Consider the following 26378-nt stretch of genomic DNA (forward strand, 5'->3'; position numbering starts at 1 on the left):
ATTGGAATCATTAATCTGATTCAACTAATTTAGTTTATAAATAAGATGGTAGGCCCAGTTAACGACAGAGCTAGCCAGGCACTCAGGCATGCTGACCTCCTATTCAGTCTTTTTTTTTTTTTTTTTTCGTTTTCTTTTTTTTAATAAATTTTATTGGGGAACATTGGAGAACAATGTGTTGCTCAGCTCCAAACCCAGTCTCTGTTTTCAACAATCTTTAGTTGCGGGGGAGGCTCAGCCCATCATCCCTTGCAGGAATTGAACTGGCAACCTTGTTGCTGAGAACTGGTGCTCTAACCAACAACTGAGTCATCCGGCCATCCGGCCGGCCGCCCCAGAGCATTTTTTCAGTGTTTTCTGTAACACCACTCAGTGTCTTTCATTAGGTTAAAAGCATTTTAAGACATGTTATCATCTGTCTTAAAAATGAAAATGCAGTTTTTTCTGGGTACATACCTGATGAAATGAATTAATGGTTAATTTGTGTTAAATATAATTCATCAAGCAGAAGAAAGTTTCACTGAAGAATGAAGAATTTACACACAGGCTTCTCAGTTTAAAAGTATACTCTGTATATATTTGAGTGCACATAATGCAGTGCTTTGGCCCTGGTAAACAGTAGTCTCAACTTTAACCATACTGATTTTTGAAGTATTGATATTTTTAAATGTGTGCTTTATTAATAAAGGGAAAACTTTTTAGCAGTCATCTAGGATTCATAAAAGTATAAATGAAAATAGCTGGCAAGATTTGACTTAAACTCAAAATGGCCAGTTTGTACATGACTTCCTTTTAGTAGACTAAAAAGCCTAAGCCACTTAAAAATTATATAGTCAGTGCTATTAGTTGAAATTAGGGCTAAATGTGTTATAGAAATAGACACAAGAATAGAAATATCAGTGATTTCATGTTTATTTTCCAGTTGGTTACATACTTGGACTTGGTGATAGACATGTACAGAATATCTTGATAAATGAGGAGTCAGCAGAACTTGTACATATAGATTTAGGTAAGTAATCAAAGATATGCATTTTTGTTCTGTTTAATAAATATGTGGTCATCAAGAAATGTTTGCCCACCAGGATATTACAAGAATGAGAAAGATAGATACATCAAAGCAATGAACATTGTTTTGTTTTAAAAAGCAGAAACACAGTGATGCTGGAGTAAGTAGTAAACTTTTCCAGGGCTAATGAGTGAGACTTACTAGACATGACATTTAAGTCAGGTCTTCAAGGATAATCCAGACAGAAGATAGAGCACAGTGAAAGGAGGACTAATGAAGATGTAGCAGGTTGTAGGAATGGGGAGATATTCAGTGTGGCTGGAGTGAAGTTTGCATGTAGCTGAGTAGCTGGATGGATAGATTGGTATTAGACTGTAAAAAGCCAGGCTGCGAAGTTCCAGCTTTAATCTGCTAAACAATGGGAAGTAAGTGAAGATACATTTAAGCAGGACATGATTACATTTGATTATTAGAAAGGTAATTTGGGAACAGTATTGACAGCACGAAGACAAGGTAATGGGTATTATAGTTTAGACAAGAGAGGATGAAGATTTGGACCACAGTAGTAAAGATCAGGGCATTGGATTTGGGGAACATTTTTGTAGTAACCTGAACCAGTGATAATTAGATGTGGAAACAGTGGGAGAGGAGACTCCAGGATAACTGAAGTTTCTAGATGAAGAACACAGCAGATTTTGTATAGAATAAGAAAGTGGTGAGTTCAGTTTTACACATTATTTTCAAGTATTAATGGGATTTCCAGGTGAAGTGGGCAATTTAATACCTTGTTACCCCGAAAATAAGACCTAGCTGGACCATCAACTCTAATGCATCTTTTGGAGCAAAAATTAATATAAGACCCAGTATTATATTTTATTTTATTTATTTTATTTTATTTATCTTGTTTTGTTTATTTTTTATTTGTTTTTTATTTTTTTATTTTATGCATTTTATTTTATTTACGTGTATTTTATATTATTTTATTTTATTTTTTATTTATTTTATTTTACTTTTTATTTTATTTATTTTCTTCTATTTTATTTTTTATTTGCTTATTTTATTTAATTATTTTATTTTATTTATTTTACTTTATTTTATTTTATTTTATTTACAGTGGTACCTCTTTTTTCGAACGTCTCCGTTGACGAACATTTCGGTTCATGAACGCTGTAAATTTTATGGATTTATGGTATCATTAGATAGTAAAATTAATGCTAAATTTGCACTTTTAAGGGTTGATTTTAAAGGTCTGGAACAGATTAATCCATTCTGCATTACTTTCTATGGGGAAACTGTGCCTCGGTTTTAGAACGTTTCAGAACTCCAACAGTCTTCCGGAACAGATTACGTTCGAAAACCGAGGTACCACTATATTTTATTTTATTTATTTTATTTTTATGTTATTTATTTTATTACTTTATTTATTTTATTTTATTTATTTTGTTTTATTTTATTCTATTTTATTCTATTTTTTTATTTTTTTTTTTTCTTTAAAGTTTATTGGGGTGACAATTGGTAGTAACATTACATAGATTTCGGGTGTACAATTCTGTAATACATTAGCTATATCTCACATTGTGTGTTCACCACCCAGAGTCAGTTCTCTTTCTATCACCTATTTATTTACCCTCTTCAAGGTACCCACTCCCCCTTCCCCTCTGGTAACCCCTAAACTATTGTCTATGTCTATGAGTTTTAGTTCTTTCAGTTTTTGGTCTTGTTCTTTCGTTGTTTTCGGTTTATATACCACATATCAGTGAAATCATATAGTTTTCTGTTTCTGTCTGACTTATTTTACTTAGCATTATATTTTCAAGATCCATCCATGTTGTCACAAATGGTCCTATTTCATCCTTTCTTACCACCGAATAGTATTCCATTGTGTATACATACCACAACTTCTTTATCCATTCATCTATCGAAGGACATTTTGGTTGTTTCCATGTCTTGGCCATTGTAAATAAAGCTGCAGTGAACATTGGAGCATACTTGTCTTTATGTATAAATGTTTTCAGATTTTTGGGTTAGATACCAAGGAGAGGGATTGCTGGATCATATGGTAATTCTATTCATAATTTTTTGAGGAACATCTGCACTGCCTTCCATAGCGTCTGCAATGCACCAATCTCCATTCCCACCAACTGTATGAGGGTTCCTTTTTCTCCACAGCCTCTCCAACATTTGTTACTATTTGTCTTGTTGATGATAGCCATTCTAACGGGCGTGAGGTGATATCTCATTGTGCTTTTTATTTGCATTTCTCTGATGATTACTGACGTTGAAGAGTTTTTCATATGTCTATTTGCCATTTGTATGTCCTCTTTGGAGAAATGTCTCTTCAGGTCCTCTGCCCATTTTTCTACTGGGTTTGTTTTTTTGTTGTTCAGTTGTATGAGTTCCTTATATATTTTGGATGTTAGCCCCTTATCAGAAGCACTGTTTGCAAAACTCTTTTCCCATTCTGTTGGTTGCCTCTTTCTTTTGTCAATGGTTTCTCTTGCTGTGCAGTAGCTTTTAAGTTTGATATAGTCCCATTCATTTATTTTAGCTTTTACTTCCCTTGCCTTTGGAGTCAAATTCATAAAAAACTCGTTGAACCCAAGGTCCATAAGTTTAGTACCTATGTTTTCTTCTATGCAGTTTATTGTGTCAGGTCTTATGCTTAAGTCTTTGATCCATTTTGAATTAATGTTGGTGCATGGTGACAGATAGCAGTCCAGTCTCTTTTGCATGTGGCTTTCCAATTCTGCCAGCACCATTTAATGAAGAGGCTGTCTTTTCTCCAGTGTATGTTTTTGGCTTCTCTGTCAAAAATTTATCTCTCCATATTTATGTGGGTTTATTTCTGTGTTCTCAGTTCTATTCCATTGGTCTATGTGTCTGTTTTTCTGCATTTGATTTGCTAGAATTTTGTTTAGGATTTTTGCATCTGTATTCATCAGATATACTAGTTTGTAGTTTTCATTTTTTGTGTGTTATCCTTATCAGGTTTTGGTATCAAGATAATGTTGGCCTCATAAAATGAGTTAGAGAGTACTGTCTCTTCAACTTTTTGGAAGAGTTTGAGCAGGACAGGTATTAGATTCTCTTTGAAGGTTTGGTAGAATTCACTAGTGAAGCCATCTGATCCCAGACTTTTGCTTTTGGGAAGGTTTTGGATGACTGATTCAATTTCATTACTTTTGATCAGTCTCTTTAGATTTTCCAATTCTTCCTGATTCAGCCTAGGAAGGCTATATGTTTCTAAGAACTTGTCCATTTCTTCTAGGTTATTGAATTTGGTGGCATATAGTCCATCCTTCATAGTATTCTTAGGTGATCCTTTGTATTTCTGTGGCATCCGTGATAACTTCCCTTCTTTTCATTTCTGATTTTGTTTACTAGTGTCTTTTCTCTTTTTATCTTAGTGAATCTAGCCAAGGATTTGTCAATTTTATGAATCTTTTCAACGACCCAGCTCTTTGTCACATTAATTTTTTCTATTGTCTTTTTGTTCTCTGTTTCATTAATTCTGCTCTGATTTTTATTATTTCCTTTCTTCTGCTGACCTTGGGTTTCATTTGTTCTTCTTTTTCTACTTCTTTAAGGTGTAACATAAGGTTATTTATTTGGGATTTTTCTTGTTTCTTGAGATAGGCCTTTAATGATATAAATTTCCCTCTTAAAACTGCCTTTGCTGCACCCCAGATATTGTGGTAGGATGTTTTTCATTCTCATTTGTTTCTATGTAACTTTTGATCTCTCCTCTTATTTCTTCTTTGACACAGTCATTCTTTAAAAGTATGTTGTTTAATCTCCACATATTTCTGGTTTTTCCTGCTTTCTTTGTGCAGTTGATATCCAATTTCAAAGCCTTGTGATCAGAGACTATGCTTGGTATGATTTCAATCTTCTTAAATTTGCTGAGTCTACTTTTATGTCCCAATATATGGTCTATCCTTGAGAATGTTCCATGTACACTAGAAAAGAATGTATAGTCTGATGTTTTAGGATGAAGTGCTCTATAAATGTCAATTATGTCCATTTCATCTAATGTGTCATTTAGGGCTGCTATTTCGTTATTTATTTTCTGTGTGGATGATCTATCTACAGCTGTCAGTGATGTATTTAGGTCCCCCTACTATAAGTGTGTTTTGGTCAATTTCTCCCTTTCAGTCTGTTCGTAGTTGCTTGGTATATTTCGGTGCTCCCTGATTGGGGCCATAAATATTGATGGCTGATTTGTTTTCTAGTTGTATAGTCCCCTTTATCATTATGAAATATCAATCTTTGTCTTTTGTTACCTTTTTCACCCTGAAGTCGGTTTCCTCTGATATCAGTATGGCTACACCTGATTTTCTCTGGATACCATTTGCTTGGAGTGTCAGTTTCCACCCTTTCACTTTGAGTCTATGTTTGTCCTTGTAGCTGAGATGCGTCTCTTGGAGACAGCATATGGTTGGGTTTAGTTTTTTGATCCAATCTGCTACTCTGTGCCTTTTTATTAGTGAGTTCAGTCCAGTTACATTTAGGGTGATTATGGATATGTGAGGATTTCCTATCATTTTATCTTTAGTTTTCTGGTAAGACTGTGTCTCCATTGTTTCTTTGCCTTTTTGTAGTTGTCTATTATTTCTGTGTGGTGGCATTCTATGATTTTTTCCCTCTGTTTCTTTTTTTATTACAGTATATATTTCAGTTCTGGATTTTTTATTTGAGTGGTTACCATTAAGTTTATGTAAAAGAAAGTTTAATATTTAGAGTATTCCATTTTCTTCAGCATGCTTACTTTCTCCATTCCCATATTCTGGTTCAGGCCCTTACTCGCCCCGCTTTTATGTTTTGGTTGGCACAAATTATCCCTATTGATGGTGGTCGAATAGCCTCCTTCAGTATTTCTTGTAGTGCAGGTCATGTGAGAAAATTCCCTCAGCTTCTGTATGTCTAGAAAGGTCTTTATTCCTCCTTCATATCTAAAGGATGACTTTGCTGTATATATTATTCTTGGCTCATAATTTATCTCTTTCAATTGTTTGAATATTTGGTTCCACTCCCTCCTTGCTTGTAGAGTTTCTGCTGAAAAATCTGATGATATTCTAATGGGCTTTTCATTGTAGGTTACCATCTTCTTTTCCCTGACTGCCTTGAGGATTGTTTCTTTGTCATTGATTTTTGACAGCTTCAATACAATGTGCCTTGGAGAAGGCCTGTTGGAGTCAAGGTAATTAGGTATTCTGTTTGCTTCTTGGATTCGAGGATCCAGTTCTTTCCACAAGTTTGGGAAGTTCTCATCGACAATTTGTTTAAATATACTCTCTGCTCCCTTCTCCCTTTCTTCCTCTTCTGGTATTTTATTTTATATATATTTTTTATTTAATTGTATTTTATTCTATTTTTTATTTTATTTATTTTATTTTTTATTTTAATTTTATTTATTTTGTTTTATTTTATTTTTTGTTCATTTTTGTTTAATTTTATGTTTATTTATTTTAGTTGTTATTTCATTCATTTCATTTTATTTTATTTACAGTGATACCTCAGTTTACGAACGTTGTAAATTGTATGGATCTCTGGTATCATTAGATAGTAAAAGTCATGCTAAATTTGCAGTTTTTGGGGTTGATATTAAAGGTCTGGAACGGATTAATCCATTTTGCATTACTTTGTATGGGGGAACTGTGCCTCGGTTTTCAAACGTTTCAGAACTCCAATGGTGGTCTTCCGGTTTATATTCGAAAACCGAGGTACCACTCTATGTTATTTTATTTTATTTTATTAACTTTTATTTATTTATTTTATCTTTATTTTATTTCATTTATTGTAATTATTTTATTTTATTTATTTATCTTATTTATTTTATTCTATTATTTCTATTTTATTTCTTTTATTTTTTTATTTTATTATAGTGTTTTATTTATTTTATTTTTTCATTTTACTTTATTGTTTTTTTACCTGGTCTTATATTATATTAAAATAGATTGGATCTTATATTAATTTTTGCTCCAAAAGACTCATTAGAGCTGATGGTCCAGCTAGGTCTTATTTTGTGGGAAACACGGTAGATAGGAGGGCAAAAAGTTGAGCATAATGACGGAGATGTAGACCTTTCAGCAAATAAGTCATTGGGCTGGAGAAGGTTCTGATCTTATACATCAGCCTTAATAAAGAGGACTAAGGATAGAATCATAAGGAATACCAGCATTGAAAAGGCTCAGTCAGAAAAAAAACATGAGGAATAACCAAGAAGTCATGGGAACTAGAAGGTGGAGATACGTTGGAAACCAATGGAGGAAAAATTTTCATGAAGGAAGTCCTCAGTAATATCCGATACAGAAAGACCAGATAAGATGAATGCTAATAGTAGGCCTTTGAATTTAACAATTAATCAATCTTGGAGGCCTAGGAAGTCATCTTTGGGTAGAATGGATAAGTGAGATTGTGAAAAGGCAAAGGACGTTGAAGATGTATAGATTAAGATGTGGAATTGATCTGCAAGAAGTTTAGAAGGAAAGGGAAAGGTAGGAGAGAAATTTGCTACCATCTGAGAGATTAGAAGATGAGAGGCACACATATACGTTTGATCCTTTTGTTTTGTTTTGTTTTAAGAGTTTAATATGAGAGGAATGAACATGTTAGGTATTGGTAAGATAAAGGAAGGAGACAACGATAATTAGTAGCAAGGGAAATTATATAGTATGTGAGGGGGTAGAGTTGGCTTCACATTGGTGGCATGTCAGCTTTTCTGCTAAGACGGGAGGAAAGTGTGAGTGCTAATAGGAAAGTCTAAAACGAGGGGAAAGAATGTTTGCCATTCTGTTTTTTCTGAGAAATAGAAAGCATGTATGTTTGCTAAGAATTGGAGGGATGGTAATGACCTTAAAAGAACAATAAAATTCTAAAACAGGTACCATGGAAATGAGACCAAGAGTCATAGAAAGGAATAAGTAAAAGACGTGCCAAGCAGTTGAAGGGTCACTTTCCTAAGGGGATAATCCTAATTTGTAGTGGAGCCAATAGTGTCATCATGTTTTCTTCCAGCAGTCTTCAACACCCTTGGAGTTTAATTTTTTGTTTGAAATCGTAGGTTTGGAGGGGCAAGGGAACAAGGAGATTTCAGGTACTAGTGAGAGTAATCAGCCTTGCGGTCTATACTCTGAAATGAGTAGGGAAGAGAGGCTAGTAGACTAGAAATCTCAGTGAGTTTGAAGACAGTTTAATAAGTGTGTAGAGGCGAAGAGGTTTTGATTAGAATGTAGAACTTAAGATTCCTAAGAAAGGAATAGTTTTAGGAAATTATAAATTCTACAGTGTAATCCATATAAGTGGTTTGCTAAGAGAGAGTAAAGTTGAATTTCATTAGAACAGAGAAGACCAAGGGTTTTATATGTTTTTTTCCCCAGAGTGAATTCCAGAGTTTGGACAGAAAGGAAGTTTGTGAGCTAGGTTTATACCAACGTTCACTGAATTCAGGAGAATGTCTTAGAGGTTGGCGTATAATAATGAGAATGGGTGGGGTTGTTAGAGCCAGAAGATGGGAACCTCAATAAAAGTGAGATTTTATATGAGAATGAAAAGGCAGAGGTCTGGAAGCTGCAAAGTTGAGATAAGAGTATGGTAACCTCTGTCTAAGCCATGCTGAAAGCATCTAAAAAACGGGAAGGATAAATTGGTACTATTGGGCATTATCTTCTAACGCTGAACTGGTATATCTCTTGTGACCCAGCAGTTGCACTGCAGTAGAAATACACACATATGTATAAGCATGTTCATAGTACTGTTCATAATAGCCCCAAACACCCATCATAAGTAGAATGGATGAATAAATTACAGTGTTTTCATAAAATGGAATACTATGTAACAGTGAGATTGAATGAATTATAGCTACAGACAACATGGAAGCCTCTCACAAATATAATGCTAAGTGAAAAAATCTAGATACAAAAGAGTACGTACTATATAATTCCACTTATGTAAAATCCAGAACCTGGTAAAATTAATCTGTGTTAGAAGTCAGGGTAGCACTAACCCTTTGAAGAGGTGGTCAGTGGTTGGAAGAGAGGTGAAGAGGGGCTTCTGGAGTGCTGGTTACATGGTCTGTTCACTGTAATTCTCAACAAGCCATACACTTGGATGATTTGTACAGTTTTCTGTGTTTATCTCTTTGGTTATCTGTTGCTGCATGACAAACCACCCCAAAATTTAGTAGCTTAAAACTACAATAATTATCGCACATAATCTGTAGATTGACTGGGCTCAGCTGGGAACTTCTCACTTAGGATCTTTCATGGAGTTGCGGTCAGCAGCTGTGGCTGGAGTCATCTTAAGACTCCAACTGTGCCAGCGTCCAAAAAGGCGTCTTCACGTCCCTGTGTGATGCTTCAGTGCTACTCCTCCACGTGGCCTCTGTCCAGCAGAGTAACCTGGACTTCTTACACAGCATCTCAGGGCTCTGAGAGGAAGGAAGTGGAAGTTAAGGGCCAGGCCTGTAACTGGCACAATGTCACTTCCACTTAATTCTGTGAATCATAGTAGTGTCATAGGGCCCATCCAGATTCTCCCTTCTTTCTGGGCCTCTAATAGCAGTATGTTTGACCATCTCACTGGATCATTTGTGTTGTTTACCTCCTTGTTTGTATTTTCCAACCTTTTTTCCCTTTCAACCCACCCTGTGGTATCACTAGAAACCATGTGGAGAGCCTGGACTTCCAGCCTCACCCAGCTGTAGCAAGGAGCCCCCTTTCCCCGTGGACTTCAGTGGAAGCCAAGTGGGGAATCTGGTCTTCTATCTCCACTTAGCAGTAACAAGGTGGCAACTCCCAAGCCAGCAGAATTTTACAGTTTGATTTCATTTATATAACATACTTGAAATGACAAACTTATAAAAATGGAGAACAGATTAGTGATTGTTGGAAGAATGGGGGGCAGAGGTAGGTAGGCCATGGGAGGAAGGAGGGTGTAGCTGTAAAAGGGTGGCGTGGGGAATCCTCGTGGTGACAGAAATACTCTATCTTGACTGCATCAATGTCAATATCCTGGTTGTGATGTACTGTAGTTTTGCAAGATGCTACTATTGGGGGGAAATGATAAAAGGTATGTGGGAGGCTCTTTGTGCTTTATATCTTATAACTGCATGTGAAATCTATAATTATCTCAAAAAGTTTCCCGTAACAAAAATTTTATAACTATAAATGTGTGTGTGTATATAAATTGTGTGTGTGTGTATATATACACACATATATATGTATATATATATATACATACATATATATGTATATGTATGTGTGTGTGTGTGTGTGTGTATATATATATATATATATATATAAAATCTCTGCATTTTAAATTCCTCCCATGACTACTTCATTTTTTAAAATCACTCTTTAATCTGGATTTCTCTAATTATGTCAAGAAGTAGTTATGTTTTTTTGAGGTGGCTCTCCTAGACCATGGTGGAGATGAGGAAGGCAGACAGCGCAGAAATAGAATAAACGGCTGTGTGTTGTTGTAGTACTGATCGGTTACAGGTGACAAACTGGTGCCTCTACAAAGCCCACGTGCCAGTAGCAGGGAGGTCAGTCAGCTGTGGAGCCTCCTAACCTCACTGTATTTTTCACTTTAGGAGTTGCTTTTGAACAGGGTAAAATCCTCCCTACCCCTGAAACAGTTCCTTTCAGACTCACCAGAGATATTGTGGATGGTATGGGCATTACTGGTGTGGAAGGTGTCTTCAGAAGGTAAGTGATAACAAGGTAAAGTAGGGCAGATGATTTTTGGTGCAGAATTGTTTGGATTATTGACTTCTGTAGACTGTAGAATTCATTGCTCGATTTCTATTCCAGTGCTTTGCCAGTACTAAGGAAAAGACCCTGGGTGAAAACAGTAATAGTTTCCCCTTCTTTCTGTTCACCTGGGACCTCGCCCAGGATAACACACAGGCTGTCCTTCCTAACCTCCTCCGGAAGTAGAAGGAGCTTGCTTTAACCTTTAGCTGACTTCCTGTTTACTGCTCACAACTCCTGGTGGGCGCCCACTGGTAGGCGTATGAACTGCCCTAAAGGCTCATGACCCAGTGCTAGCGCCTGCGGTTCCCTGGCATTTCCCAGCCTAGGTCTGGGTACTCACTTTCTAATGGGGCAGGTTCTAGTCCAGGTAAACTAATAATTAACGACTCAAAGAACTATTTCATACTATTGTGTTATTCTTATAAATGATAAGCTTATATTTGCATACATATTTTTTTATTAAAGTGTAGTTGACATACCATATTAGTTTCAGGTGTTAAACATAGGGTTTCAGCATTTGTGTACCTTGCTATGTGATCACTATGATAAACTTAGCAGCCAGGTCACCATACAAAGTTATTACAATGTTATTGACTATATTCCTTGTGCTGTGATAAAAGGTATGTGGGAGGCTCTTTGTGTTTTATATCTTATAACTGCATGTGAAATCTGTAATTATCTCAAAAAGTTTCCCTTAACAAAAATTTTATAACTATAAATGTGTGTGTGTATATAAATTGTGTGTGTGTGTATATGTATACACACACAATGTATATATATATATATATATATATATATATATATATATACACACACATATATATGTACATGTATGTGTATGTATATATATGATCTCCTCTGCATTTTAAATAAGTCACATCCCTCTGACTTATTTATTTTATAAATGGAAGCTTGTACCTCTTAATCCCCTCCCCCTTTTTCACCCATGTCTTCACCCCTCCCCTCTGGCAACCATAAGTCTGTTCCCTGCATCTACCGTGTTTCCCGAAAAATAAGACCTGTTTTTTCTATAATATAAGACTGGGTCTTATCTAACATAATATAAGACTAGGTCTTATATTAATTTTTGCTCCAAAAGACGCATTAGAGCTCATTGTCTGGCTAGGTCTTATTTTTGAGGAAACACAGTATTGTGAGTCTGTTTCTGTTTTGTTTGTTCGTTTTGATTTTTTAGACTCTACATATAAGTAAAATCATATGGTATTTGTCTTTCTCTGACTTATTTCACTAGTATAATACTCTCTGGGTCTATAACAGCTTTTGTTGCTGTTGCCTGGGGCGACACATCCAAAAAACAAACTGTTGCTAAGACTGATGTCAAAGAGTTTACTGCCTAGGTTTTCTTCTGGGGGTTTTATGGTTTCCAGTCTTTATTTAAATCTTTACTCTATTTTGAGTTTATGTTTTTATATGGTGTAAGAAAGTGGTCCTGTTTTATTTTTGGAAAGTATCTGTCCAGTTTTCCCAGTTCCATTTATTGAAGAGGCTGTCTTTTCCCCATTGTATATTCTTGCCTCCTTTGTAATAGATGAAGTGACCATGTAAGTGTGGTTTATTTCTGGGTTCCCTGTTCTGTTCCATTTACATATATATTTGCATTCATTTCAGAAATATCTACTGAAAGCCCACTCTGCCAAGTTCTTTGCTCTTTGACATATTACATAATTTGGGAATTATTAACAAGAATAGACTCAGCATACTACACATGAAGAGAGATATCAAATGGATGGATGGATGGATGGATGGATGGATGGATGGATGGATGGATGGATGGATAGATGGATGTTGAAAACATTGGTGTGTAACAAAATCCTTATTTATGATGTGTTTGTAGATGCTGTGAGAAAACCATGGAGGTTATGAGAAACTCTCAGGAAACCCTGTTAACCATTGTAGAGGTAAAGTATATTATAAGGAAAACTTTATTTCTCTACCTGATAGACTGTGTCTTGTTAGGAAGTCACTGATTTGAGGATCAGTGCTTCATTTTAATGTGATGAAATAATACTGGGCAACAGGAGGGGAGAGGGTTGCACCCATCAGTAAATTGCGATTTAGAAATGCCTCCAGGCCCCTCAATTTTCTTACAATGTTACAGCATAATAAGTAATCTCTAGTCTTTAATACATAAATCAGCACTTTTACATCTTAGATATCTTGTATGGGTGGTATTGTTTTCAGAATGGATTCCATTGGGGTTTTAAGAGAAATCACCAAGTTACCTGCTCAAGTTCAGAACCATTTAGTCAGACAGATGGAGATCGAAGTCGACGTTAGTGGAGGAACATGGCTGAGGAGTGAGGGCCAAACTAGTGCTTCCTCAGTGCCTCTCAGCTCTCTCAATCCTAGGACAGTCCACTGGATCGGGGTTCGGGCCTGCAGAGCATACACTCTTCATCCGGCCCACTGCCTCATGTTGAACAGGGCAGAAAGGGAGGGAAGTCAACCATATTTCCAGTACTTATGACCTTAGCTCTACCCGGCGAGAATTGTGTACCTAGGGCAGTCACTCACCACCCTGGGAAAGGGTGTGTGTGGCAAGAGACCGGGAGTGTTTCCTGCACAGGGAAACCTGGGAAACAGAGTATAGCCATGCCCCCCTTACATGCTTCAGCTTTTTGTTCCTTTAACCTGGCGGTGCTGGACCTGACTGCGCTTTAGTGGTATCACCTGTAACTGCTTTTAAAAAATATTGATGCTGACCAAATTCAAACCAATTTTCTAGGGATGCAGCAGGAACATTTATGTTTTTCAAAAGCGCTCCTGTGCAGCCAGGGTGGGGAATCACTGGCTTAATTCACTGGCATTAACCATTAAGCCTGTGATCAACAAGGGTGGGGCTGTCCCTTAGAGGGTGAAATTAACAGTCTGTTAGAGTGGTCCTCTGTCACCATTGTGAACCAGGGGCCTTTTTATAGATCTTTGGACTGCTGGTGGCAGTAGAGATTTTTGCTGCAAAGGGAGTGCTGAGATGGATCCCAGTAGTATGTTGATAAATTTAAATACAAGGCTGTGCTGTTCCCAAGGCTGAATAAAAATGCATTCCCCTTTCTATTTCAAATTATGTTCATATATGTCATTTCTTACAGTTTGGGATTGGTTCAGCAGTAAGACTAAATGATAATCCAGACACCTCACTAATTTAGAAATTAAAATCTAAAATCAGATTATCTTGCCTTTTTGCATTTAAGACAAAAAAGTCCAAGCTTTTCAAATTAATTTAAGATCCAAAGAAGTTTAAAATATTCCCCAGTATTTTACTCTGCTTAGTATCAGTCAGTCAGAAGGATATTTTTATGGCTGTTATGGTAGATAGGTGGGGGTTCCTTCAGTAGCTATATCCTGAGTGAATACTTGTTGGAAGAGGGTAGTTCCTTCAAGGCCTCAGAAGTTTTATGGGTTGAATGCCAAATTGCTCATGAGCTTCATTCTTTAAATAGTGGAAGGATATCGAATTAGAAAAGTAACAGTAGCCAGATCACCTAGAGGTTCCCACACCATTATAAGAACTTTAGATTTTACTGAGTGAGATGGAAACTGTTGGAGGGTTTTGAGCCTGAGAAGTGATTTGCATCTCCACCCACAATAACTGTGTCACTTAAAAGCTCACCCTTTAATGCTTTGTGTAGTTTACACTGACCTCTCCAGTCTTGTCTCTGAAAATCTGTCCAAATTTCCTGAAATCATTTGATGTGGTTGTCCCAGTCTTCAAGAGGAGTTTGTCACTTGAGCTTACTGAAAACTTGGTTCTTCAGCTTTGGGAGGGCACTTCTCAATAGCAGCGTAGGTCTCAATGCTGTGGACGCCGTTCCAAGCATCCATCTTGTACTCATTACTTTTCCTCTGTTAGGTTTCATTGAGTCACACTCACTGTCTCTGATCTAATAACAGTTAAAGCATCTCCTCACTTTGTAAATCCCTCTGTAAGAGCACTTTGTCTTGGGTGCATTTCACTTTCCTTCTCAGTATACTTCTCTCCTGGTCTTCACATCACTTTTTCTTCTTCTTAACAGACCATTCTATCCTCCAAGACTGACAAAGTTCTAAGGAAATATCTCTCTAACTCAGTGGTTCTTAGCCAAGGGCGATTTTGTCCCCTAAAGGATAGTTGGCAATGTCTGAAGACATTTTTTGTTGTCATAAATTTGGGGGGATGGGGAGATTCAGATACTATTGACATTTAGTGGCTTTAGGCCAGGGAGGCCACTAAACGTCCTGTGTGCAAGGACAGGCCTACAGTAAAGAAGTATCCAGCCCAAAAATGTCAATAGTGACAAGATTGAGAAACCCTGCTCTGGCTTAACCAGTCTATATTCCTTTATTGTTTTCATCCAACCACTTCTGTTCTAATAGTAAGATTGTAGTATATTTTTTGAATTACTAGTTCTTCCTTGATTCTAGAATTTACAAATATAATTCCTAACAGAAGCCCTTGGGTTTAAAATAATGTGTGTTCTTTCTCTACTTCAACCCAAGAAGACTGTATATAGTCTCTTTATAATTGAGGCTTCTAATGTTTTCATTAGTTGATTAATATTAGGTTGGTGCAAAAGTAATACGGTTTCTACAGTTATTTTTAACCTTTTAAACCGCAATTACTTTTGCACCAACCTAATAAATACGCTTCACTTTTGTGGGTGAAACTGGTTCAGATCTCTGAAATCTAAAGCTCAACTTGAAGTCATATAGGAATCCTGGACGAACCATATACATTTAGTCAGTCCCTCCACAGTTTTTAATGGCCCTGGAGGACACTCAAAATAGCTGAAACAGATGACCAGATTAGGGTACTGCTGATCTAGTACATCTCCTGGAATTAAACACAATGCTAAAGGCATTTTGTAGTCCCAGCCTGCAGACCTACTAAGAAACCGTGAAGGCAGCAGCAAAAACGAGTTCTAACTTTATAATGCTGGAATACCCTGCAGTATCACTCGTCCCTGGAATTGAGCCTTCACTTATTATTAAGACCTGTCTGGTAAGCATTTGCTAAGGCCTAGTTTAAAAATTCTGTGCTTATAATACCAGAGATAGTTAGTTGTTCAGAATTGCCAAGGACAAACATCCCTTGGCAATTTAGAACATTTGGATACAAAAATGAATCCAGAGAGCTTTGAATAACATCATGAGGTCTCGCTTACTAAAATTTAAGACCTAAAGCCACTTGCTCTGTCCATATCAGTTATTTTGGTATTCAAATTCTACTCCATATATATCTCAAGGTGCCAACCACAGCACCAGACCTTGGGTTTTGACGGGCTTTCAACAAATTACAGCCTTTTTCTTTCCATTCAAAGTTGGAACTAATTGAGAGAAAAAGAGCCCTAGAAATAGGATAGAGATCCAAATGTCAGGTGTATTAATGATAAAACTGTTGGAGAACATAGCTCAGGAGTGAGTTCCACATAGGCCGCTGCTGTCCAACTCCCACAACAGCCCACCTGAGGGAGAACTAGGGCCTGCAGAGTAAATCCCTTTCCAGGACTGGACTGGTCAAGAGAGAGAAAAGGAAAGGAAGTGACTAGTGCTTGTCTCCTTTTAATAGATTAGTTTCAGCCAGTCAGGAAACATGAGTCAGAGGTTGTCATCGCCCCCAACCATGGAGGAAGAATGAATTCAGAGTGGGATAAGAAGTCCAGAGTGTTATACTAGTAGTTTCCTCCATGTGGAAACAGGAAGTGTGTGCAGTAAGTTTGTCCCTCCCCCCAGTCAACTACCATGTGACTGGCCTCTGTTATTTTTCTAATTCTGGTCTACTGTTTCTAAATACATCATCAAAATGCACATTGTTCTTCTAATTCCTATGTTCTCTCTGTCTAGGTCCTCCTGTATGACCCTCTCTTTGACTGGACCATGAATCCTTTGAAAGCTTTGTATTTACAGCAGAGGCTAGAAGATGAAACTGAGCTCCACTCGACGCTAAAAGCAGATGACCAGGAATGCAAACGAAATCTCAGGTGAGCAGTATTTTAGGAAGGACCTATTGTCAGTTGTTCAGATTTTCCTATTTCCAAGGCCCTTTAAACTAGTCCACCTCATTAATTAATGCCTTTGTGTTTTGTCATTAGTGATATTGACCAGAGTTTCAACAAAGTTGCTGAACGTGTGTTGATGAGACTACAAGAGAAACTGAAAGGAGTAGAGGAAGGAACCGTGCTCAGTGTGGGTGGGCAGGTGAATTTGCTCATACAACAGGCCATGGACCCCAAAAATCTCAGCCGACTTTTCCCAGGATGGAAAGCTTGGGTGTGATACTCAACATATGAATTACCCTTGAATTCAACCATCAGAAAATATTTTTTGACCTTCACCCACATACTCTGAATAGGTGTTAATATTTAACTTAGTGAACTACTTTTTGGTGTTTTAAAAAAAAAATGTTTTAATACTTGCTTTAGTCACTTAAAGATGCTTTGATAGTCTCAAGGAACATCTATTCTCTCACACTTTAGAAATAATTATCATTCATGCTCTATTTCTAGGCTAAGCATTTATTTTTTTTCTTAAAGTACATACTTGTATCATTTTCAGTAGAATCACTGACTTACGCTTTAGCTAAAAATGGAAGCAGCAGGAATACAGGAACATCACTGACAGTTTTTCCTTTAGGAATTAGAACAAATAAATACACTGCTAGTTTTGAGATGTGTTTTAATTAAAATTTATTTCCCAGGTATTATATAAATGATAAATTATTTGACAATTAATATGTAAAAGGAAGAAAATACTTTAAAATTGTAACTATCTCTATGGCATGGTAAAGCTCCCTTAAAAATAAGAAGCAGTGTTGAAAACAAATTAGTATTTAAGAAATAGGTTTGGATTTTCAGTAACAAGATCACCCCAGTGTTAGTGAATAATAAAGTTATGTTATAGAGAACAAACTTCGAAGACACAGTTAGTATGATTACTATTTTTAAAAGAGATATATTGGTCCTATAGTTCTGTTCTCTTTATCTTTGAAGCCCTTCTGTGTTTTCCATTAATCTTTCTGTGATGCCTTCATAGCTGTCTCCTAGTGCATGAATTCTGTTGTCGGCTACGTAGAATCTTTTTAAGCTAGTCATTGGGTTTTTCTTTTAAAATTTTTTAATTTCTAGCTATGTATCATTCTTCGGATCTGCCTGTTGTTTCATAATGTCTAGTGTTTTTTTTTTTATTTTTCAATTCCTTTTATATAAAGTCACTAATCACTTTAAACATCCCTATTTTATAGCCTCTCTCTAATAGCTTTATCAAGTTCTTGTTTGTTGATTCTTAGGTAGACTGTTTATCTGTGTGTTTTGTAATTTTGAAAGGTGAGCTTATTTTCAGAAGGGCTTTCTCTGTGGAAATCTTGACTGGGTTAACAATAATCCCTTCCAGATAAGTTCTGTGTCTCCTTATGTCATATTCCCAGAGCTATCACTGACAAAGGACCACTGTTATTTAATTTCTTGGCTTTGGGGTTTCTAGACCTCAAGGGTAGTCTGAATTACCAAAAGAAGACTCCCGGGCCAGGACAGACACTTTTCCTCATCATCTCCGCTTGCCAGTTTTATTGACTCCACGTTCACTGATGGTGTCAGCTTCCATGTGTCACACCTTTATGGTGGGTGTGAGAGGAGGTGGATTTAATTCCTACCTGCTGCCTTTGGAAGTCCAAGGTTTCATCAGTTCCCTTCTAGTTGTTAAAGCTGAAACCCATAGGTTAATGAGATTCGCAAGTTGTGCTGGGACAGCTAGAATGTCAGCTCACACATTTTTCTTTCTGGTTTTCAGTTCCCTTCATTTTTGGCCCTAAGGATTTCCCCTTTCTTGTCAGTTCTGCTGTACATTTAAAAGAATGTTTCTTACATCTTATCCAGCATTTCTGTGTTTTGTTGGAGAAGAAAGGTATAGGTATCAAGTTTGACATGTAGCTAGAAATGGAACACTTTTCTGTCCCCATATACTGTCAGCAGATACAAAAGTAAAACTGCTGAGTTGTGTATTACTGAATATAATCCCTCCTCCTTTCTTAGGAAAATGTTTACCTTAGCTATAAGAGATTAAGATATGCATGACTGAACTTTGCTCTTATTTGTGCCTTGGGTAACCAATTTAGGTGAACAGTTTTTTCTTAGGAAGGGCTAGCATTTCTGTCTTTTGTCATTGACAAGAACGCACTCATATCTCATCCCCCACCTTCCCTTCCCTCCAAAAACAGTCTCCAGAACTTTGTGGACTATAAATTTCTTGGTTTGGTTTCTGGAGAACTGTTCTTAAAATTATTTTGCATTTCAAATTACAAACTTATCTTGGTATCTCTTTCTTATACGCTGCCTTAATGAATATTTGGTATATCTTGATAGTTTTATTACTGTAGTGGATCAAGGGAATGTAATAAACTTAGAATGTCTTTATTCAAGAAAGCCATGAAATCTTCATGCATGAATAAGAAATTATCAATTAGATGATAGTATAGGTAAATGAATTTGTAATTAATTCTTGCTAATTAAGGTATCCCTATTTGAATAACACCATGAAACCACTCTTCAACCTTGAATGGTGTGCCATCAGGCTCCTGTCCTATTCCAATGTTCTTATTAATGGCTTTGAAAAGTCGACCAAATTTGCAAATAACAAATCTGGGAGAATGGCTAATTCACGGGTGATAGAATTAGGATTCTGAAAGATTTTGACAAGCTGAAACACTGTCTGGAAATGAATAGGATAGAAATTTACCAGAAACAAATGAGTAGTGATTAGGTTTCTAAAATATTAATCATAGAATATGATTGTATGCTGAGCACCTGACATACATTATATGCAGCATGTCTTGCAAGATGAGTGGTATTATCCCAATTTACACCTGGAGAAAGTGAATTTTGGAGAAATAAGGTAACTTCTCCAAGGCCAGAATATAGTACATGAAAGGTACAAGTTTATGGACAATCCCTAATTTGAAAAACTTTCAAGTGAAAGAAATTTGGGCTTCACCACTCAGTTGCTCATAAGGTCAATAGAAACCAAGTAGAGAAGCTACTAGAAAAGCTAATAAACTAGACTGATTGAACAGCTGTTACAGATTAAGAGAGCTAATAGCCCTCCCACCATTCTCTGTGCTAGTCATAGCACCCCAAAGAATCTCCCTAATCAGTGGGTACATAAATCCATGGTCATTATAGTGTATACTTAAAGTATATGCACTTAGAAATGCTAAAAATTTAATAGTGTCTAAAACAAATAAAAGCAAAAAGGGAACACTTTGGATTTATTAAAGATTAAAGTAGGTTAGTCTTTTAAAAAAATAGAAAGATAGTATATTGGCTTGAAATACAGATATGTGTCATTTCAAGTATTTTAATAGCACTTTAATGAAATTATGTATTTTATATAGCTTTATTTTGGTACTATTGAATGTATTTCTTTGTTCTGCTGTTACCAGAATCCTGTTACACTGTTAACCTTTTTTTGAATAAATAATTCTAAAAGCAAATGTATGCTAAGATTCTTTCATCTTTTTCAAATATTTGCGTGTTCTGTGTGCCAGGCATGGCGCTAGTTCCTAGGGAAACAACTGTGAGCAAGGCAGGCACCGTCGGCCCTTACAGAGCTCATATCTGGGCAGAGAGGAAACTCATAATGCAGTGTGAGCTGGGGAGCCTGTAACACAGAACCAGCTTGGCATGCTGCAACTCAGTCTAAACAGCTTGGTTTTCTTAATTACCCCATGACAAAGGGCAAATGACTGTTCTTTGGGTCTAGAGAGTGATCTAGTTGACATTTCTAAAGTCTAAAAGATATATACTGGAATATAATAAAGATCTTGATACCCTAATTGTGAAGTTTGCATACCACCTGTTTGTTTTTTAACTAAAAAAAAATTCAGCCTTTTTCAGAGTTATAGGCTCTTCTGTGTAGATTTAGGGGGAAAAAAGTGAGTTTTGCATTAACATAGTACAGTCAAAATTTTCACAAAGATTAGATTCAGAATTTGGTAAAATGAAAATCTTATATAATGAAAATTATTCCCTAACAAGTCCCTTACTTTGCCCATAATGTCCAGCATGCATAATTTTTTAATGTATAGCAATACATGCAAATGTATACTTCTACACTAATGTACAGTGTATGATTCTAAAGCAGTGGTTCTCAAAGAGGGATGATTTTGCTTCCCCACCCTTCACCTCCACAGAGTACATTTGGCAATGTCTGAAGACATTTGTTGTCACTGACATGGTGAGAACATGAAATATTGACATGTAATGTTGAAGGTTAAGGTCAGTATAACTAAACCAGCACAAATATGTAGGTGAGAGATGGCCATGAATTTGCTTGTAGCTCTTGTCATGCCACAAGTTTGTGTTCATAGTTGGTCTACTATGAATGTGTAAATCACTAATTGTGGTAAAACACGTAAAATTTACCGTCTTAAGCATTTTTAAGTGTACAGTTCAGTAATGTTAAGTACATTCATACTGTTGTGAACCAATCTCCAGCATTCTTCACTTTGCAAACCTGGAATTCTATTCCCATTTCACAGCTCCCATTTTCCCTTCCACCCAGCCCGTAGCAACCACCATTCTGTTTTCTGTCTGAATTTGACTACTCTAGCTACCGCCTATAAGAGGAATCATACAGTATTTGTCTTTGTGAGTGACTTATTTCACTAGCACAATGTCCTTAAGGTTTATCAATGTTGTTTATCAATGTCAGAATTTCCTTTATTTTTAAGACTGAATAATATTCCATTGCATGTATATACCACATTTTGTTTATCCTTTCATCTGTTGATGGACACTTGGGTTGCTTCTCCTTTTTGACTATTATGAATAATGCTGCTATGAACATGGGTGTACAAATATCTCTTTGGGACCCTGCTTTTAATTCTCTTGGGCATATACCCAGAAGTGGAATTGCTGAATCATATGGTAGCTCTATTTTAGTTTTTTGAGGAACTACCATGCTGGTTTTCATAGCATGGCACCATTTCCCATTCCCACCAACAGTGCACAAGGATTTCAGTTTCTCCACATCCTGGCAAACACCTGTTGGGTAGATGGTGATGGGTGTGGGTGAGTCATTCTCGCAAGTAAAAGTATTGTGTACTGTATACAAAACTTACAAGTGGTATTGCAAGAAATGAGTTTTAGAAGTAAAATATGTCTTCCCTTGACACTTTTGAAACCTGATACTTGTTAGTAGATCTTAATATTAGGTTGAAAAACTATCCCCAAAATGTTCCCTAGTGTTTCCTGGTGTTTGAATATTCACTATATTCGAATATTCACTATAGACTTATAATTCTTCGTTGATACTACTCAACTTAATGTTTCTTATTTCTTAAACAATTTTTTTAGATACCGTGTTTCACAGAAAATAAGACCTAGCTCTAATGCGTCTTGCATCTTGGAGCAAAAATTAATATAAGACCCAGTCTTATTTCACTATAAGACTGGGTCTTAATACAATATTGTATAAGACTAGATCTTACATCAATTTTTGCCCCAAAAGACGCATTAGAGCTGATGGTCCGGCTAGGTCTTATTTTTGGGGAAACACGGTATCCATGACTGTAAGAGTTGGAAGTATTTTACAAGAGAAAAGGATATTCAGTCAGCTGGTTGCAGATTTGTTTTAAATCATTGCAGTGTAAAGCAACATGGACAAGTGGATTTCATAGGCATCTCAAATATATTCAAGGCATAAAAAGGACAAGAACACCAAAATAATCCTGATGAGTCAGTGCCTTCTATTTCAAAGGAAGAAATAATACCAATGCAACACAAACACTGGTATTAGAAGACCCCATTTTATGAGACCAGGATTATCCTTATATGAAAATTTATGAGCGTTATAAGAAAACAACATAATTGCAAAAGTTCTTATAAATATTAGTAAATCAATTCCATCAATATAAAAAAGAGGTATTACATCATGACCAAATGGCATTATTCCAGGAATACCAGGTTGGCATCATATTTGAAAATCAATGTGAATAACAAAAACCATATGATCATATCAATAATTCTTTGTTGATACTACTAAACTCAATGTTTCTTAGTTCTTAAACAATTTTTTTAGATACCATTTTTCCCAAAAAATAAGACCTAGCCAGAAATAGATGCCAGGAAAGGACTCATTCATGATAAAAACTCATCAAACTAGGACTAAAGGGAACATCCTCAACTTGATAAAAGACATCTGTGAAAAACTAAGCTCACCTCATACTTAATGGTGAAAGACTAAATGTTTTCCCCCTAAGATCATGAACAAGGCAAGAATGCCACACTTACCAGTTCTATTCAACACTGTACTGACGTATATAGCCATGTCATAAGGCAAAGAGAAGAGTTTGTAAAGGAAGAAGTACAATTACTCATTTGCAGATGACATCTATGTCAAAAATTCATATATATGAATACATATATCTATATCTATACATATCTATGTATATATATTATCTATATATCTCTATAAAATTCACTAACTAGTTCAAGAATATATATATATATATATATATATATATATATATATATATATACACACACACACACACATCTATAGATCTATATATATGTATCTATAGATCTCTCTATATAGAGAGAGATAGGTCTATATAGAGAGAGATAGGTATTCTTGAACCAGTTAGTGAATTTAACAAGCTTAGGCCTAAGATGGAGTTGCTTATGCTAAGCCCCATGTCAGCAAACCAACAGGCCTGTGCCAACCAATCAGCACTTCCCTGCTAGGCACAAGTTACCTAACCCAGCTCAAGACTTCCCTTTGTGGTGACATCATAAAAATGGTGGTGTAAAGTGAGCCTCTTGAAATCTCCCCTGGAATTTACAACAGCTTGAACAACTATAACTCCAAAAACGACTCCCTGCACAGTACCATCAACAGGGACAATTTGTGGCAACCAATACATAAAAAGGGGGAGAGTAAAGGTCTGAACCGGAATATGGGAATGGAGAAAGGAAGCGTGCTGAAGAAAATGGAATACTCTAAATATCAAATTTTCTTTTACATAAACTTAATGGTAACCACTCAAAAAAATCCAGAACTGAAATATATACTGTAATAAAAGAAGAAACAGAGGGGAAAATCATAGAATACCACCACACAGAAATAATAGACAACAACAAAAAGGCAAAGAAATAATGGAGACACAGTCTTACCAAAAAACTAAAGATAGAATGATAGGAAATCCTCACATATCAATAATTACCCTAAATGTAAATGGACTGAACTCACCAATAAAAAGGCATAGAGTAGCAGATTGGATCAAAAAACTAAACCCAACCATATGCTGTCTCCAAGAGACACATCTCAGCTACAAGGACAAACAGACTCAAAGTGAAAGGGTGGAAATTGACCTTCCAAGCAAATGGTATCCAGAGAAAATCAGGTGTAGCCATACTGATATCAGATGAAACAGACTTCAGTGGGAAAAAGGTAATGAGACAAAGATGGACATTTCATAATGGTAAAGGGGACTATACAACTAGAAGACATAACAGTCATCAATATTTATGCCCCCAATGAGGGAGCACTGAAATATACCAAGAAACTACTAACAGAACTGAAGGGAGAAATTGACCAAAACACAATTATACTAGGGGACCTAAATACATCATTGACAGCTATGGATAGATCATCCAAACAGAAAATAAAGAAATAGCAGCCCTAAATGACACATAGATGAATTGGACATAATTGACATTTATAGAGCACTTCATCCTAAAACAACAGACTATGCATTTTTTTTCTAATGTACATGGAATATTCTCAATATATTATGTGACCATATATTGGGACATAAAAATAGCCTCAGCAAATATAAGACGATTGAAATCATAACAAGCATATTCTCTGATCACAAGGTTTTGAAATTGGATATCAACTGCAAAAAGAAAGAAGGAAAAACCCCAAATACAGGGAGATTAAACAACATACTTTTAAAGAATGACCGTGTCAAAGAAGAAATAAGAGGAGAGATCAAAAGATACATAGAAGTGAGAATAAAAATACATCCTACCAAAATTTTGGGGATGCAGTGAAAGCAGTTTTAAGAGGGAAATTTATATCATTACAGGCCTATCTCAAGAAACAAGAAAAATCCCAAATACATACGCTCACGTTACACCTTGAAGAATTAGAAAAGGAAGAATAAATGAAACCCAAGGTCAGCAGAAGAAAGGAAATAATAAAAATCAGAGCAGAATTAATGAAACAGAGAACAAAAAGACAATAGAAAAAATTAATGTGACAAAGAGCTGGTTCTTTGAAAAGGTTAACAAAATTGACAATCCCTTGACTAGACTCACTAAGATAAAAAGAGAAAAGACTAATAAAATCAGAAATAAAAAAGGGGAAGTTATCACGGATGCCACAGAAATACAAAGGATCATCCAAGAATACTATGAAGGACTATATGCCACCAAATTCAACAACCTAGAAGAAATGGACAAGTTCTTAGAAACATATAGCCTTCCAAGGCTGAACCATGAAGAAATGGAAAATCTAAACAGAACAATCACCAGTAATGAAATTGAATCAGTCTTCCAAAACCTTCCCAAAAGCAAAAGTCTGGGACCAGATGGCTTCACTAGTGAATTCTACCAAACCCACAAGGATCTAATACCTGTCCTGCACAAACTCTTCCAAAAAATTGAAGAGACAGTACTCCCTAACTCATTTTATGAGGCCAACATTACCCTGATACCAAAACCTGGTAAGGATAACACAAAAAAAGAAAACTACACACCAATATCTCTGATGAATACAGATGCAAAAATCCTAAACAAAAGTCTAGCAAATCGAATGCAACAATACATTAAAAAGATTATTCATCACGACCAAGTGGAGTTTATCCCAGGGGCACAAGGATGGTTCAACATATGCAAATCCATCAATGTGATACATCACATAAACAAAATAAAGGACAAAAATCACATGATTATATCAATTGATGCAGAAAAAGCATTTGACAAGATACAACATCCATTTATGATTAAAACACTTAATAAAATAGGTATAGAAGGAAAATACCTTAACAAAATAAAGGCCATATATGACAAACCCTCAGCTAATATCATAATTAACGGTGAAAAACTGAAGCCCTTTGCTCTCTGTTCAGGAACACGACAGGGCTGTCCCCTATCACCTCTGCTTTTCAACATAGTGTTGGAAGTCCTCGCCAGAGCAATCGGGCAAGAGAAAGAAATAAAAGGCATCCAAATTGGGAATGAAGAAGTTAAATTGTCGCTGTTTGCAGATGACATGATGCTATATATACAAAACCCTAAAAACTCCACCAAAAAGCTATTAGAAACAACAAATACAGTAAAGTTGCCAGCTACAAAATCAACATACAAAAGTCCATTGCATTCCTATATACTAACAGTGAAATCTCAAAAAAGAAATTAAAAAAAAAATTCCTTTTGCAATTGCAGCAAAAATAATAAAATACCTAGGAATAAACTTAACTAAGAATATGAAAGACCTATATGCTGAAAACTATAAGACATTTTTTTTTTAAATTGAAAAAGACACAAAGAAATGGAAAGACATTCCATGCTCATGGATTGGAAGAATCAACATAGTTAAAATGGCCATATTACCCA

At 36.0% G+C, this 26378-nt stretch overlaps 1 protein-coding gene across 4 annotated transcripts in view; it reads left to right on the plus strand.

Annotated features, from left to right (window-relative positions):
* Positions 1-20245, plus strand: part of ATM (ATM serine/threonine kinase) — a 119208-nt gene extending 98963 nt beyond the window's left edge. For all 4 annotated transcript variants that reach the window (XM_074335523.2, XM_074335525.2, XM_074335524.2 and 1 more), the window contains 5 exons: positions 923-1009; positions 10602-10716; positions 12620-12683; positions 16606-16742; positions 16854-20245. In XM_074335523.2, the coding sequence (XP_074191624.2) occupies positions 923-1009; positions 10602-10716; positions 12620-12683; positions 16606-16742; positions 16854-17037 (587 nt within the window). In that variant the 3' untranslated portion in view covers positions 17038-20245. The remainder of the gene's footprint in view (positions 1-922; positions 1010-10601; positions 10717-12619; positions 12684-16605; positions 16743-16853) is intronic.
* Positions 20246-26378: the final 6133 nt, after the last annotated feature.

The sequence above is a fragment of the Rhinolophus sinicus genome, chromosome 14 (genome assembly GCF_057876585.1).
Source record: "Rhinolophus sinicus isolate RSI-liver-muscle chromosome 14, RSI-T2T, whole genome shotgun sequence".
NCBI lineage: Eukaryota > Metazoa > Chordata > Mammalia > Chiroptera > Rhinolophidae > Rhinolophus > Rhinolophus sinicus.